This window comes from Pleuronectes platessa, chromosome 22 (genome assembly GCF_947347685.1).
Source record: "Pleuronectes platessa chromosome 22, fPlePla1.1, whole genome shotgun sequence".
Classification (NCBI taxonomy): Eukaryota; Metazoa; Chordata; class Actinopteri; order Pleuronectiformes; family Pleuronectidae; genus Pleuronectes; species Pleuronectes platessa.
Genome location: NC_070647.1, coordinates 16,032,497 through 16,048,045, shown reverse-complemented (window position 1 = coordinate 16,048,045; position 15,549 = coordinate 16,032,497). Strand labels below are relative to the sequence as shown.

At 42.4% G+C, this 15,549-nt stretch overlaps 1 protein-coding gene across 1 annotated transcript; it reads left to right on the top strand.

Annotated features, from left to right (window-relative positions):
• The first annotated feature begins 911 nt into the window (after nucleotides 1–911).
• mtpn (myotrophin) lies at nucleotides 912–14,696 on the top strand. The gene is made up of 4 exons (XM_053415069.1): nucleotides 912–1,288; nucleotides 4,899–5,012; nucleotides 5,786–5,869; nucleotides 13,328–14,696. Exons 1-4 carry the CDS (start codon nucleotides 1,217–1,219, stop codon nucleotides 13,412–13,414), a joined length of 357 nt encoding a protein of 118 aa, XP_053271044.1. The 5' UTR covers nucleotides 912–1,216; the 3' UTR covers nucleotides 13,415–14,696.
• Nucleotides 14,697–15,549: the final 853 nt, after the last annotated feature.

Here is a 15,549-nt window from a genome sequence, read left to right as displayed (position 1 = left end):
TATATGTATTATATACATGGGGGAAAACAATAATGTTTTATGTCACTGTTGTGTATTACTGTTTTTTGTGAGATTGATATATTTTCTGGCTTGGACGCATACTCAAATTTTTGCTATATTTGTATTTTGACTTTTTGGTCTTTTTGTGACAAATGCATTCGTCAATCCAAATTATGAAAACGTCACTCGACCGCTGACGCAAGAAGAGACAGTTTCCTTGTGTTCTGATGTGAACATAATTCAGCAGAATTACCTCACTCCAGCAGACTGTATGTAAATAAAAAAGGAAGTGTGCGCCACAATATCAAAACCGCCCTGTCAGAGCTATTTAAAGACACATGAAACTACGACTTTGAATGTTGCAGTTCCACACAGCAGGATGTGGTCTGTTAAATCATTATTGGGTCAGGTTTATGATAATATGAACAGTTTCTTGTTGTTGACACCTACAGAAACATAGCAGATACATTTAATCTATGTTCCCGTTTTATCTAAAGGAATTTATTGATTTAAATGGTATTTCTATTCTCTGCCTTCACTCCTCAATAACATAAAATGGAAAAAAAGAGGAATAAAACATTTGTAATGTGTCAGAGGTTGTTCAGAACCTGACCTGATAATGAGATTTTGTTTTATTACAGTTGTGTCCATTATTAGACACAGCGATGCGTTCAATAACCATGAAAGCGTAGGAATTTCTGCTTTTACACGTAAGTGGTAACATCGAAGCTTCTTGAAAATATCGTCCACTCGTTGACTTTATGGAGTTAAGTGTGGAAAAACAAAGAATTAAATTTGTTATTTATAATATGAATGTTTAAAAAGTTGTTTGTGTTTGTTTGAAATAAGAAAAGCTGAAAACTGGACTCACTATCTTTTTAACGATAGAACCTGAACGCAACATACAGCTAATTTCCGGGTTGGGCATCGGAAACACTCCCGTCTTGTAAAAGGCGGATCCCTCACCGCTACTTCACCTCTCACAACTTCTCCACAGCCATTTTTTTTATCCCAGCTTCTCGTTAGAAGACATTTTTAAACTATTAAAAACAACGTTACTTTCATTTAATCCAGGCCCGACGACCGAGGACCGCTCCAGAGTTCCGGCTCCAGCTAGCTAACTTTATAGCATTAGCATCTAAGTTGACAACTGCAGCAGCAGCAGCAGCACAACAGGGAGGAAGCAGAGGCAGCACCGGAGCAAAGACACAGGAAGATGGGCGACAAAGAGCTGATGTGGGCACTGAAGACCGGGGACCTGGACGAGGTCAAAGCCAAACTGGAGACGGTAAGACGGGATAACATGTCACTGGTTGTCCGGCGAGTTGTGTGCAACCCCTTGTAGCTGAGGTAACTCACGCCAGGTGGTAGGCTACTAGCTAGCTAGCTAACGATGGCTGGAGTTGGGTGTGATGTTTTGCTAATTAGCTTTCGTGACATATGTATATGTAAGCTGTATTTAAGGATCCTTGGCTGTTTGTGAATCCACTTTGCAGCAGCACCTTTTTATTTTTGACTTCACAACAAAGCCAGGACGCCATGTTAGCATGGCTAGCAACGTGCAAGTGCTAGCTGCCACTGTAGAGAACAGGTAGTGGTAGCTGAGGAGTTTAGCTAACCTGCTCAGCTCCAACCTTTTTATAACAATCACTCATTAGCGTTGTGCTTTTTAAAACGTGTGGGTTGGTACCATGAAGCTCAGTTAGCATCATCACACCCCTCAGCTAGCAACCTGTTGGTGAGCTAGCTAACAATAGCATCAGCTGGTTCACACAGCGAACAGCTGGGTCTATTGTTGTGTTGGCGACAATAGTCTTCCAACAATACGTGTGTTGTTGGACAATGTTGTTATTATTAGCAAGGGGGGGAGAGGGTTTCTGCCAACGCACGGTTACATGGGTGTTGCTAATTGCAAGCGAGCTAACCGATGACTCGGGCCCGGGCAGTGTGGAGGTAACTCTGGGTGGGCGGGGGTCGAGACCCGGCCACTTCCATGCTAGCATCATAACCTGTTGATGGGAGGCGTTGTGGTGGGTCACACTGATTTCACCACAGAGGTTTAAAGGGTCTCTTAACAGTAAAGCTCGATTCCCTGCTGCTCCTGGAGGAGGCCACAGTCCTACATTCAATTATTGTAAACACACGTGGAACATTGGATTATACTCTGTGTGTACGTGCATGTAGGAGTTGCACACAGTCATGCTCCATAAGATACTGCACGAGTCATTTCTACTGTATTTCTAATATTTCAGGTCAGTCAAGAAGTCAGTTATCTTTCTACATTCATCTAAATTAACTTAATAACTCATATCATACACAGATCAAGATTTCAGTTCGTATTCATACCCGTCAATCAACAGTCTGATGTTAACCACCGGAGGCTTTCTATAGACATGAGTGGAAGCTTGCTCATTTCCCAGAGAGAATCTTGCGTGAGAACCAGTTCTCTCTGTGCATGTGTTTTAAAAGTGTATTAATAATTCTAGCGGTCTAATAACCTTTTATGGTTTTAACCTACATTCTCAGCGTGACACTAAAGCTTATACTTTTACCACAAAACCCTCAGATTTCATTTTGTTGGGACTCATAACTTGTTTCCTCGTATAGTTTTCCTAGTTCCCATATTATAAAACATGCATATTTTGGTGAAAGCTAAATAGTCTTGTCGGGTGTGGTTGTTGCTCATAAGCTGCACTACAGGATGTCCAGGTACAGGATTCACCTGCGGGTTAGAGAAAGATGCATAGACCCCGAAAAAGGCTTATTTAAATTATAAACCACCGTGACACACAAGTCATCAAGTCATGATTACAGTGGCTGAATTGTTGCACTTGATATTCTTCCATCATCGCGGAGAAATTTTCCCAATCACAAGAAGGGTTTTCTCATTTCTGACGGTTTTATTACAACTCATATCCATTTCATTATCTAGAGAAAAGGTCTGGGCTTAAACAACTGCAGCTTTTTATCCCTAGTCTATTGCCGAAATGAAACTATTTAGATCTTTATCAGCCATCGGAATTGGAGTCGTTGCAGGTAATATTTCAACCCTATTAGAAGAGGGCTGAGGTTCAATATCCATCACAGCTAATGGATTCAGTGGAAATGAGTGTATAATGAATTGTCTTCAGTGTGGTGTACTTGACCTTCAGTGGATTTAGTGATAAAGGTGAGCGAGTGGCAATCAGAGTCAGGTGGTGGTGCAGTCACAGACATGAGGAGGTTCTGTGTGTGCACACGGTCATCTCATCCATTTGACCATTGGAGAGGTAGAAGGAGAAATAAGACACAAGGGAGAACAGAAGATATAATAAAGAATATTTGTAATTGAATATATATAAAGACAGGTAGGCTGTCAGAACGTGTAAACACTCATTAATTCAACTACCTTAAAAAAATACTTAAAGGATGAGTAAGAAGGGAAGTTTCATTTTTTGACAATTTGACAATTTAATTCAAAGCATTTGTCTTGTTACATGAAAAATCCCACAGAATTTTGGATTCCTATATCGGGACATAAAGCTTTATACTAATTAAAGAGGCTTCACACGCACAAGGTCATTTCAGGTCAAAGGATTTATATTTGCTTTTCTCTCAGTTAAGTTTTTCTCTGGGTTCTCTTACAGCCTCCTGCAGTGTAAAGACATGCAAAATATCTTAAATGTCAGCTGGGACGGGCTATAACCAAATCAACGATGCTTTTCCTGCCATCACATGTTAAAACATCTGAGGAATTCAGTGTTACTTCCACCTCCAGAGTATCAAGTAGACACATTTCTATGACCTAACTGTAATGGTTATATTCAGCCCTGGGAAATAGTTTTGATTTGAAGCAGTAACATTATGTTATTATAACTAGAAATCCAGATCAGGTCTAATGGCATATCAATATTATGTGGGAAGTTCATCTCATGTGTCTGCAGCCTGTGTGAGTCTGTGTCTGCCCATCGCTGTCACTGGTAACTACATGTATTTGGTTATTACTCGATGGTGTAAGATCAGGAATCCAGATCGGCGGCGGCTGTGTCCGTCTACTTTTGTGGTTCGCAGATAAACTACGTGTGCACATTTTAACTACCCTCCTCATAATTTCTAAAGCGAAATAACAAATACAAAGTAAGCATCAACACTGCTCACAAATAACTGCAGGGTCGTTCACGTCCGCATCGAAAAACGATTAATTTCCCCTGTCTATAATATTGACAGTGTACATTGTCTCTCAAGTCGACCATTGCCTCTTCCTTCCTTGCAATGGCACCTCAGCTTTATTTGATTTGCTCTGTTGTCCCTGAGGGACCAGATCTCAGGTAGCTCCCCAGCTGACTTTGTTTATTATGAGGGTCTTGTGTAACAAGATATTCCAGTTTCTCCCGGGTACTTTCAGCGGATTCTACTCCTACATTCTCTTACCTCAGTTAAAGAGAGTAGATATCCCCCCCCCCCCCCTTCCCTATTTTCCTCCGTCTTCATGCAGACGGTTATTTAATCAGCATAGTTTTGAGAAAAGTTTGAGTTTACAGCCACTGCTGTGAGTGATGTGTCTTCCATTAGGTATTGTCAGTGGAGTGCCGGCGAGTACACACTCTGCCGTGTGTGTGGTTATTGTGGTAAGGGAATTAAAAAGGGGGGGGCGTTGAGTGTGTCTGTGTTTTCTCCAGGCTTCGAGGTTGACAGGCTGACATCTAACGCTGCCACAGCAGCGAAGCGAAGGGGAGAGGATGGTGTGCATGTAATAGTTTGACACTAAATTTCAGTGGGAGCTTGTATCAATAGTGATTGTTCCTGTTCTAGGTGAAAGGGACCCCCCCCCCCACCCCTTCAGTGCATATTGTTATGCATAGTGTTGATGTGTTGAGCTTTTTCCAGCCCTGTCATGTGTTGTTTATCTCTCTTTCCAGGCTGAAGATGCCAACCGGACCCTGGAGGGTGGGAGGAAGCCTCTGCACTATGCTGCTGACTTTGGTCAGACAGATGTTGTGGAGTTCCTCATTTCTAAGGGAGCAGATGTCAACGTAAGCACAACAGCATCCAGCTCATATCACAATCTTTTTTTTGCATTAATTTGCCTGCTGTCGAGACTTTCACTGCCCACAGACAAACTGCTGGATGTTATATGAGTCGTATGAGTTTGATTGAACAAGAGCAAGCTGGCTGTAAAACCAGTTGTCATATGCTATTTCAGCCATTGTCCATTCTCTCATTCAACAGTTGTCTAGGCTTACCAGAGCTCACTTTTAGCCTGATTGGCCCCCCCGAGCTTCAGTAGTGTGTTCTGGTGTTGTGCTGGGAGTCTAATGTGCATCCACTCAATGAGGAACTTAATAATCATTTTCAGTTTAAGCATCTGTAATTTTGAGAGAGCTCTTTTGCTTATACGATTGAAGCCCATCTCTCAAAAGTTTTCAGGGTGCTTCTAAAGGATCAAGGCACCCAGACAACCGAGGTGCATCTCACCCCTGGTTCTAGATTGGCTGAACACATCCAGGTCATCATAAGATCCACTGGTCTGGTCTTCACCAACTCGGGGATGGAAATTTGTACCAAAAACTTCTTTGCCTCGTCTAGCCAACATATGTTTGTATATTTATAGATAACCGGCTCTGATTCATGGAAGATATAGTGTTGAAGTGCAGAGCACATCTGTTATGATGTCTAGACACGATAAGAGAGTAAGAGAAACTTCTCTCACAGGAGGTAATTTATTTATTTACTTTGATAATAAATGCGCTGTATAAAATGTTTCCCTCTGTTTTCCCCTCACACCTCCCCCCCGCTCCCTCCACAGGCTCCTGACAAACACAGCTTAACTCCACTGATCTCTGCCTGTTTAGAGGGTCACATCTCCTGTGTCAAGGTCCTGCTAGAAAAGGTTGGTATTCAGAAATGAGAATGCATTCATGCGTACGTATACATGCATCTGCACACACAAGTGCTGTGGTGCCCTTCAGCCGTCGGTGCATGGTGAAGTGTCAGAGGCTCCATGAGTGCTGATGAGGTAACTCACCGGACAAAAGGCCCTTTAACACAGTCCCGTGGAGGCTGTGCTGGAATTTTCATTGAGTGGTAAACAGTTTTGCTGTTGTTCACTTGTTTTGTGTCTGTGTTTTTGAAGCAGTTTTCATTCAGTGGTCTCCATGTAAATGTTTGCTCCATCTTTCTTCTCAGCCTCTCCTCGTTGTTTTGCTGCGGAGCGATCTTAAATGCTGCCTCTGTCAGACAGATGCACGAGAGCCTGTACACTCACAGTAGCGTCTGTGAGCTGAGATACAACACCGTGTCAGGCACAGCTGCCATTGGTTGTTGTTTTGCAGCTGGAATACAAGCACGCCATAATAAATGTCTAATCTAACCAAGCTCACACTGCAGCTCTAAGAGGAAGTCTGTGTATTTCGTGTGTGGAGTTATCTTTAGGAAAGTCAGTGCCTCTTTTTGCATGTTTGACCCTGAATTACAAGCACACCATTCACATGCACATAAATGATAGATCTATTCATCTGGGCTGGTGGAGTTGTGTTTCCATGTAGCCCGGATGAGCCATTGGAATTCACGGCCCCGTGGACGATCAATGTCACTCAGAACAGGGCCCAAATAGCTGCTTGTCTTTCAGCACCTTCTTGTTGGTGTATTTGTGTCTGACACTCAACTGTCATCAGTCAAGAAGCTTCAAGAGAACCACACAGGTGTGCACTGGGTAGCCGATCCATAGCTCATCTCAAGCTTATTTGCATGGTTGTGCGGTTGCAGTGGAATAGTTCGCAGTGAAAAGGAATGTTTATGTTCATGCATATTATTTAACATGCATACTTATGTTCAGATTTAGAAATGCAGGCTGGTTTTCATCTGCAGATCAAATTGCAGACAGAAGCCTCTTATATGAGCCAAGCTATTCAATCGGCCGTCACTTATCAATATGTATCAACAAATCAGCTTCAACAACATTCAATTAGATGGACCAGAGAGTTTCTCCTGTTGAAAGATTGTGTTGTGTGTGTGTGTGAACGTGTGTATCCAGTTGGTTGTGTAGTATGAACTCACAACTACATGATCACAACACATTAGGTTGCGTAGTCGGACCTTGCCGTGAGTTTGTGAATGGTCATGGTAATATGGTATAGCTTCATAGAGAATCAAATATCTGTTTTGAGGTTTCACACTGTACACGAATACTACAGGTTATTTTTTGCTTGAAACCTGATAATAGCACAAGGTCAGAGTTATGTCTACAACCTAGAGCCCAGCATGATGTAATGTAGCTGGCCTGCATTCTTTAAAGGCTGCTGCAAACTGAGTTATGCATATGGGGAAGATATGAGAGAGATGTGTATATATATATTTGGGGACTTGGGGTAAGTGAGCAGCTGTCTGTTCCCAGCCAGGCTAAACTGGGGCAGAGTGAATGAAAGGTCCTCTGTAGAACTGTTTCCCAGTAGCATCATGTCAACTCAAGAGAAGTAACGTGAAGAGGGGGAGAGGCACACGGTTTATAAGGGAAGTCCTTTTCTTTTTTGTTTACACTATAAAACTTTAATGCACTATTCAGGAAGTCTTTCAATCAGTTCAAATGCACTTAACAGGAAAGGTTTAAAAAGAGGAATTAGTGATGTGTGTAAAAAGGAAACAGAGCAGAGACACTCAGGTGCTACTCCACTGTTTACTTATTCCTGTTTGCATCGGCTGCAGTAATCCTCTCTGCTCACAAACACGGCCGTGGCATCGACTGGCCAGCAGTTTGAAGTTGACCAGCAGCTGGACGGCAGCTGGCTACTTGCATCAGCTGTTCATCAGCTCCGTTGGCTCAGGGATAATATGAAGAAAGCAGCGAATGCCAACAGAGAGAGAAATAAATGATTCAGCAAAGGAAAACATTCAAAAAGTATTGTGGTAATTGGTATTCATTAATCAATATTTAAGTGTATTAACACAGGAGCTAGCTGGTTAGCCTGTTAGCATCAGTGAGTGAACCTGAGAGCTGTTGGTTTGTTCAAACTGCAGCAGGAAGTCACCCGTTTGTCACAGTGAATAAATCCTCACGTTGTGGCTGCGAGCTGTCAGATGACAGTCAGCAGAAAGTCAAACTTTTAACAGTTGACACGAAGCTTCAAGTTAAACATAAACACCTCAGTCCAAGATGTGCAGGGGCTTCAGAATAAAAGAACCAGTGCTTTCACTTTGAGTCAGGTCATCACACAGTGAGAGTATTTTAACTCTCTGTTAATGGTGCGGTGTTAAACTTAAAGTTTTTATATGAACTCTATTAAAACTGTACTTTATATAACTGGTATAACATTTTTATAACGTCCCATTGCCTACTGACCTTTTCAGTATTAATCCTTTTTCATTAGCATGGATTTAAGATGGAGCCAAGCAGTTATAGTAATGATGCTGCTGAAATCTCAATGACTGACTGTGACTTTACATATTCTGAGTTTCTTGAAGTATATGTCTCAATTTCGTGCCGTATTGTGCTAGAAAAGACCATATTGCATTAGATTGTAAAATGAATATAAAACTGATAAGACTCCGTTATTGACTCTTTGATTTTCCTCTTTTCTGCTACGAGTCACATGTACAGTCACGGTACATCCTCTCAAAAACCAGAAGCTCATCTAAACCTGAGATAGGAAGAACAGTCCCTGCTCTGGAAATGAAATGGCCTTTTAAAAAACATAGGTATCATATAACGCAAGGCAGGAAGCCATAGCTCATCTGAACAGGGATTATGGTGGAATGAGAACATGTGAACCAAGGCGTAGGTTTGCTCCTCTCATGGCTCTGTACTCATCTCCACTAAGTACCAACAAGGATTAACACCCAGATGCATCCAAAAGGTCCTCAGTCACCGCCGTACAATACCTCAATACATATCCCCCTGACAGCTCATGACATTAGATGAATAGATTGTCCCAGAGCCACACCATCGACTGGGCCGCTGCGTATCCACTCTGTCTGGCAGCACCCAGTGGATAAGAGGAACCCGCTGAGATTACCGATTTGTTTCCATTGTACTGTCCGACATTCTTGTGTTGGCAGCAAAAAAAATGGCTCGGTTCCCCGTTGCATCATGGGAGCTGCCCCCTGCCTCCCGACTGCATGCAATGCTGTTTTCGTCAATAAATTATTTAAGGCCCCTTAACCCCAATAGGTGACCCAGCCGCAAGATCCTGGCCAAGAGTGCTGACTCCAGCCTGTGGAGGCCAGCCAGTTAATTTGAAGTCCACAATGAAAGGGCACAAACGCATACACACATGAATACACACTCTTACTCTATGAGGAACTGTGTACACACTTCACTGAGAAGAAATGCAGCATCGCTTTGTCAAGGCAGTTCCTTTTCATTGCCTTTTCTTTTTTACCCGACCCCTGTAAGGTCTCTTTATTGTTCCGTGTGTGTGTTCTTGGTACATTGTAGGAATTTAACCTTTCTCTTCTCATCGTACTCCTCAAAAATACAGTGAAACGGTCCTTTAGTTATAATAGATATCATCTTATTCTTCGTCTCTTTGTACGTGTACAAAATAACTCAGCAGTGTATAAATGGATTAGTCAAGGGTCAAAATCAACAAAAAGATGGTCTGAGAACACATTTTTCAACATATTGCAAATAAGAGGTGTAGAAATAGAATTTACAGCTTATATTGATCAGAAGATGTTTCCCCATCATGTATGAGTCCACATAAGTGATGTTAAGAAGAGATCATGACATTACATGGCTAATATAATAAGCTATGATCATATAACCAATCATCTTATGGTAGAAATGCCACTACTGCTATGGGACCTTACATTTCTTTTGTTTGGAATGCCAATGAGTAAAGATTCAGGTTGAACCCCTTTTTAGAAAGTTTAGCTATAAAGGTATACTCTTAAATCTAGAACTATAGTTATCCTCTATAGTGTGCCCTATACAAGCAAATTTATGATTTTACACAGTCTATATATAAACCAGAAGAGCGTTGTAGAGCACATGCCCTTGGCCAAGGCTAACACCCTATCTTGTAATGGGTACAAGGAAAGAAAGTTAAAAATTAAAATATTGGCTCTGTTATTTTATTCAGATTCCCCTCAAACATGTATTGGCTTCTCGAGTGAGTCGTGCTCCATCCCTCCACCAGATTTCATGGAGATCGGTTCAGTAGCTTTTGGGTAATCCTGCAAATCGACAAACAAACGGCTTGAGTTGCTGAGAAATAGTTGCTGACAAATTCTGTCAATCATTCAATCAATGACAACCAGAGCAGCTGATGTATAACTGCTTGGTTTTATAATATTTGCCCTTTCGCAGGTCACTGGTTTGGCTTCTGCACGCAGGTCAATAGTCTGATTGAAGCGTTGCATTTCAAAAAGGCTCCGAGCAAAGCTTTGGCCCAACATTTTAAACCTTGTGTGTGTGTCTGTGGAGACCTTTCAGTGCCATTCACCGGTGGCTTAATGAAAACTTAATGGAGACTTGGCAGGTCAGTGGCATTACATTACTGACCCGGTGCTTCTTTTGTGTGGCTCCATAATCCAAGATGATGATGCATCTTAGTTTGGCTGCAGTCACCCTGGGAGTCTATTCTTACTCATTAGGCTGCCTCTTACTTGGCAAGTGGCTTCTGTGTGACTGTGTAATGTTTGGACAGTGAGGTGTTCATAAGAGGTCATTATTCAAGTTGGGGGGGGGGGGAGCTCATTACAGTAAGTGGTGTCAGGAGGATGCCACTGAGCTGAGCACGGCCATTGGGGAATATCATGGTGAGTTCTGAGAGGCAGTAACAGGGAGGAGGAAGATTTACAGCTATTGTTGTAACTCTGCCATAAATTCCCATAGGGAGGATCGATGTGTTAGATAGTTTTTAGGGCAACATCAGATTGTGACGACCAAAATGGAAGGATCATTAGGAGACACGGTCCTATACCCAGGGTGTGTAATTGAGTTTGTCAGAAGACTTGTTGGCTCCCAGGCAGTCGTGATACTGATGGTGGAAAGGTCAGAGGGGTCAAGGTGTACAGCTGTGTTCTGCTCTTCTAAATGAGGCCTGCAGAGTGGGATGCCAGGTCTGGTCTTGAACCAGTTACTAATGACTTCCCCCCAGCAAAGTTTTAGAGACGGCTACTATCAGAGAAACATTATGATGTTATCACAGAAGAAGGATTCTGGTTTTCCTAGAGGAACCTGTCCTGTATCTGGAAAAAGACAAATCACTCTCTGAAGGAACCCGCTGATTATTTATAGACACGTTTAAGGGAGGATGATCTGGCTCCCCCCCCCCCCCCCCCCCACACACACACCTCCCCTTAAAAGATAAGCAGTGTAGATGATGGATAGATGATAGTTTTATTTTTTGGAAACCCAAAACATCATTAGGAAACCTTCAGAAATTACTCATGTTTCCTGGATTTGAATCTATGCTGTGAGATTTATGAAGGCTCTGAACAGTTTAAGATTTCTTACAACTCCATTGAATACTTGACGTTTTTATTATGAGCAGGAAGATTAACAGATCTCACGCGGAGGAAACTCAAACTTGTTTCCACTTAGCTTTGTCTCCCCCACAACCTAATTAAAGAGGAGAGTGAGTTAGTGGGTGACTGGGGGGTATTTAGCGTGACATTAATCTTCTCATCAACTCTGTGCCCGGAAAAAAACTTTTTTTATTTATATATGCACATATGATCCTATAAAATACACTTTTTTAATTGATATATGAACGCAACTATGATGGCAAAGGGACTTGACCCTCTATTGTGACCCGAGTGTTGACTGGTGCAGGCTTCTTTCCACATGTGAAGCGAGTTATGCGTTATGAATTGTCAGATTGCACTTTGCCTTGCGTCCTCTCAGCCATTGGAGATGTTGGATCTGTCAGGTTACCCGCTCAGCTCTGGTAAATCCCTCTCGATCGGGGTTCTGCTCTGTTGCCCCCGTTTCTACTGGAATTTGCAGGCAGACGACCATCTTCACACTTTGAGGCCCTCGAACTGGGTCACACTGTTATTTTTTCTTTTTTTTTAAAGCCCAGTTTCTCCACGCAACAATACCCTCCCTCTGTCTTGACTGTGTAAGCCCTTTGCTAAGAGGCTAAAGTTGGCAGGCCAAACAAAGGGATGCTTCTCCACAACAGAACCCTCCACTCCTCCGCTGCCCATTAAATCTGTTGTCGCTATATGTGCATTCAACACGTTGCCCGTCTCTCTCTCTCTCTCTCTCTCTCTCTCTCTCTCTCTCTCTCTCTCTCTCTCTCTCTCTCTCTCTCTCTCTCCAGTTGTTTTTGTCCTCAGTAATCCGAATGATTGCGCCCACTCCCATCCCTTTCACATTCACTCGGTTATCCCTCGGAGCTCAAATGGATTTGTGTCCCTGCTTCTGTTACTTTTTGTTGTTGTTGTTGTTGCGTGTGTTCTCCGGATAAAGAGACGCTGACAAGCCAGTGCTTAGTGACTGAGCTGACGGGGAAATAAAGGTGACAGACTTTTCACTTTAACGGATTTTGTCACATACGAGGGTTCAAGTGTTCAACAAGGAGGATTTGTGACTAAGAAATATTTGTGAAGAGTAAGAAAAATAAGGGGTTACCAGGCCGTGGACCAACACGTGTAACCCAAGAACCTTTTGAGGAACCTGTGTTCTAATCCGAGGAACCAGGGTGAAAATTCAAGCCATGGCATCGAACACCCGGGCTATCTCCTCTTCCAATAACGTGTTCAACCCAACTTTCTTTTATTAGTATTTCTGAAATAATGATTTATAGTTTACCAAGCATTAGAAGTATACACAACCTTAGCAAACACGACAACACCCATGACTGTCTACTAGTGTGACAAATCACACATACTTGTCATTTCTTCCACAACCCTCCAGTCTTAATTCCATTCTTCTAACTCTTTCACTACCATTTAAAATGTTTGTACTGGTCTCCCATTCCCTGCTGGAAGGCCTATTGTATCTGGACTCGCCTCTTTTATAGAGCTGGTTAGATGATTGTCAAGGGCTTATGGGAAATGGTGTTAATTAGAGGCCTCCTACAATTGTAACAATAGAAAGACGTGGTTTCATTTGATCTTTCATTGTGCTTTATTACAAATACTTTTCCCCTATGGTCGGCCCCCTGCAGTGCGAATTAGCATGAAGGAAACAGAGAGATGCAAAAAGAGGACAGAAAAGGAGGAGGAGCTGATGAAGTTTTAGTTGTGGCTCCTGAGTATCTGGTGTTAAACGGGCCTGGTTCACACAGAGGTCTGCCTCTCACTTTAACCCCTGACCAGATGTGTGATATGTCTTGTGTGTGCACCTGCTGAGCATATTTAATATTCATGTCCTCTCTCTCTCTCTCTCTCTCCACCGCAGGGAGCTGACAAAGACTGTAAAGGACCGGACGGCATGAGTGCCTTTGAAGCTGCCGAGAGCGACGCCATCAAGGCGCTGCTCAAGTGAGAGCCCGTAGAGCGGGAGGTGGCTGGACAGGTGGGTGGGCGGACGGACAGATGGACGCAGTGGTCCCCAGATAGAAGACGGACGCATCACTTTTACCCTCCATCAACCTCTGTCTCCACACTGCTTTTGTCTGTTTGCTCCAGGGTCATTTCCTCTGTCCTGTGACTTTCCTTCCCCCCCCCCCCTTTTTTTTTTAAAATTGTTTTTCTTTTCCACCCCCTGAGTTTTTTTTGGGATAGGATTTCTCTCTTCCTTCGGCCTCCTGTTTGTAGCCATTTAACAAAAAGAACAGTAATGTCTCCCTTGGGGACCAATCACCGGGGGGGGGGGAGCACTCCTGACACCCACATCCTAAAACACTGCTGACTAGATATATGAACATGTAACGTCAAACGCAAAGCTTAGCACTTAAATCCACATCACTGTTTTGGTAACGAAGATCAATCGTGTGTTAATATTATTACTACAACTCCACTCTGAGTATTTTAAGGGCCAGGACTTAATCTCATGAACAGTAACTGCACTGTACTCTACTAGTTATGTCTAAAAAGAAAGAAAGGTTTTAAAGTTAAATTATATTAACCTTTCATTGTGCGGCCTCTTCCTCAACGTTGATTTCATTTTAGTAGAAGTAACTTTGGGTCAGAGAGGCAAGAGGTCAGATTCTTCTTTTTCCACTTGGCCCAGGATCCCTTGCATATCAAATGGTGTTTTTCTTTTTATGGACAAATCTTACGTTGGTAGTGCACAAAAGATATTCTGTATTATTTGACCAATCACCATGCTGGCTAACTAGAAAGACTTGAATGTTGCAATTCTCTTACTGGATCTGTTTTTTTGAAGCAATCGTAACATCACTTTAATAGGATGGGCAATTTTTAAGAATTGGGTTTATTTTGTCGCCCCTTGGAGTGAGATTTCAGATTCTACTTTTTCGTTACCGCTTCCCTGTGTGTTTTGTAACCGAACTGAGGGATAAACGGGGGGGGGGGGGGTGGGGGGTTGTGTTGAAACTGGATGATAGGGGCTGTTAGTATCCCCCTGGCCTTGGATTTGGTTAACCCCCCCTCCCCCCGGGGCCTGTATCGCTGCATGTCAAAACGGCCTCTTGCTTTTACGCTAAGAAAACGCTCGCTGTCCCTTCTTGTTTGCTTTCAAATGAATTACTACAATGTAATTGAGGTTTAAAAAAAAATAAAACATTAAAAAAGATGCTCTTGCTGACTTTGTTGTGACAAAAAGTCTGTAAAAAAAATAGAAATAAAAATATCTCTAAAACTTTTGTTCCTTTTGAAAAGGTTTCTTGAATCGGAACTGTGATACAGACGTGTCCACGCTCATCTACATATCACACAGACTCACTCATCTAGAGACATCATGGTGTTAGAGGTCCAACCTTATAATGGAAGCTTATCGCCACCAGTGAAAGAAAAAAGATGGATGTTAAATCAAAATTGTGAATTTCCGACATACTAAATTGTTATTCTGAGATAAATCGTTGAGGTTATTTTGTGTTAATTTGTTGAAGTGTCTCCTAATGACTTCCAGTGTTTTCTTTCTTATCAAAGTTGTGTTATTGTTCCTCCATCGCACCAGATGAATAACCGACGTCATTTCAAGAGGCTTCATACTGTTTGACAAGTTTTACTTTTGGTGCCCTGGGCGTTCTAATCAGTATTTGTGAACCGAAGCAGCTCCGTCCCAAACAAAACAAAAACACACACACACACACACACTCTCTAATCTGTGTTGTCACACTAATCCACTGCCTCGAGCTGCTTTGTTATGAATCACAGACCGACTTCGACTTCCACTAAATTTGTCTGCATTTCAAATCAGCTCAGTTTTCTAATAGAACAGTCAGTTCTAATACAGGAAGCGCGACACCATCCACAGGAAATTACAGAAATCAGAGTATTGTCACAGTCAGTTTCATCAGCTCGTTCTGCGGGTTCACATCACAAAGTCGTTAAAATCACACTTTAAGTAGCTACGTGCAAACATTTCCATTTGACACCTGTTGTCTGCTGGGTATTTCTGCACTGGAAAAACAAGATGGGTGAGAAATCCTTTTCTCTAACCTGTCATGAAGCAAGAGGAACATCCAGTGTTATTGGTAAGAGAAGTAATACTTT

Coding starts and splice junctions, on each gene's coding strand:
- mtpn (XM_053415069.1), top strand. CDS start 1,217: ATGGGCGACAAAGAGCTGATGTGGGCACTGAAGACCGGGGACCTGGAC. Junction 1,289..4,898: donor TCAAAGCCAAACTGGAGACG/GTAAGACGGGAT, acceptor CTCTCTTTCCAG/GCTGAAGATGCCAACCGGAC. Junction 5,013..5,785: donor CTAAGGGAGCAGATGTCAAC/GTAAGCACAACA, acceptor CTCCCTCCACAG/GCTCCTGACAAACACAGCTT.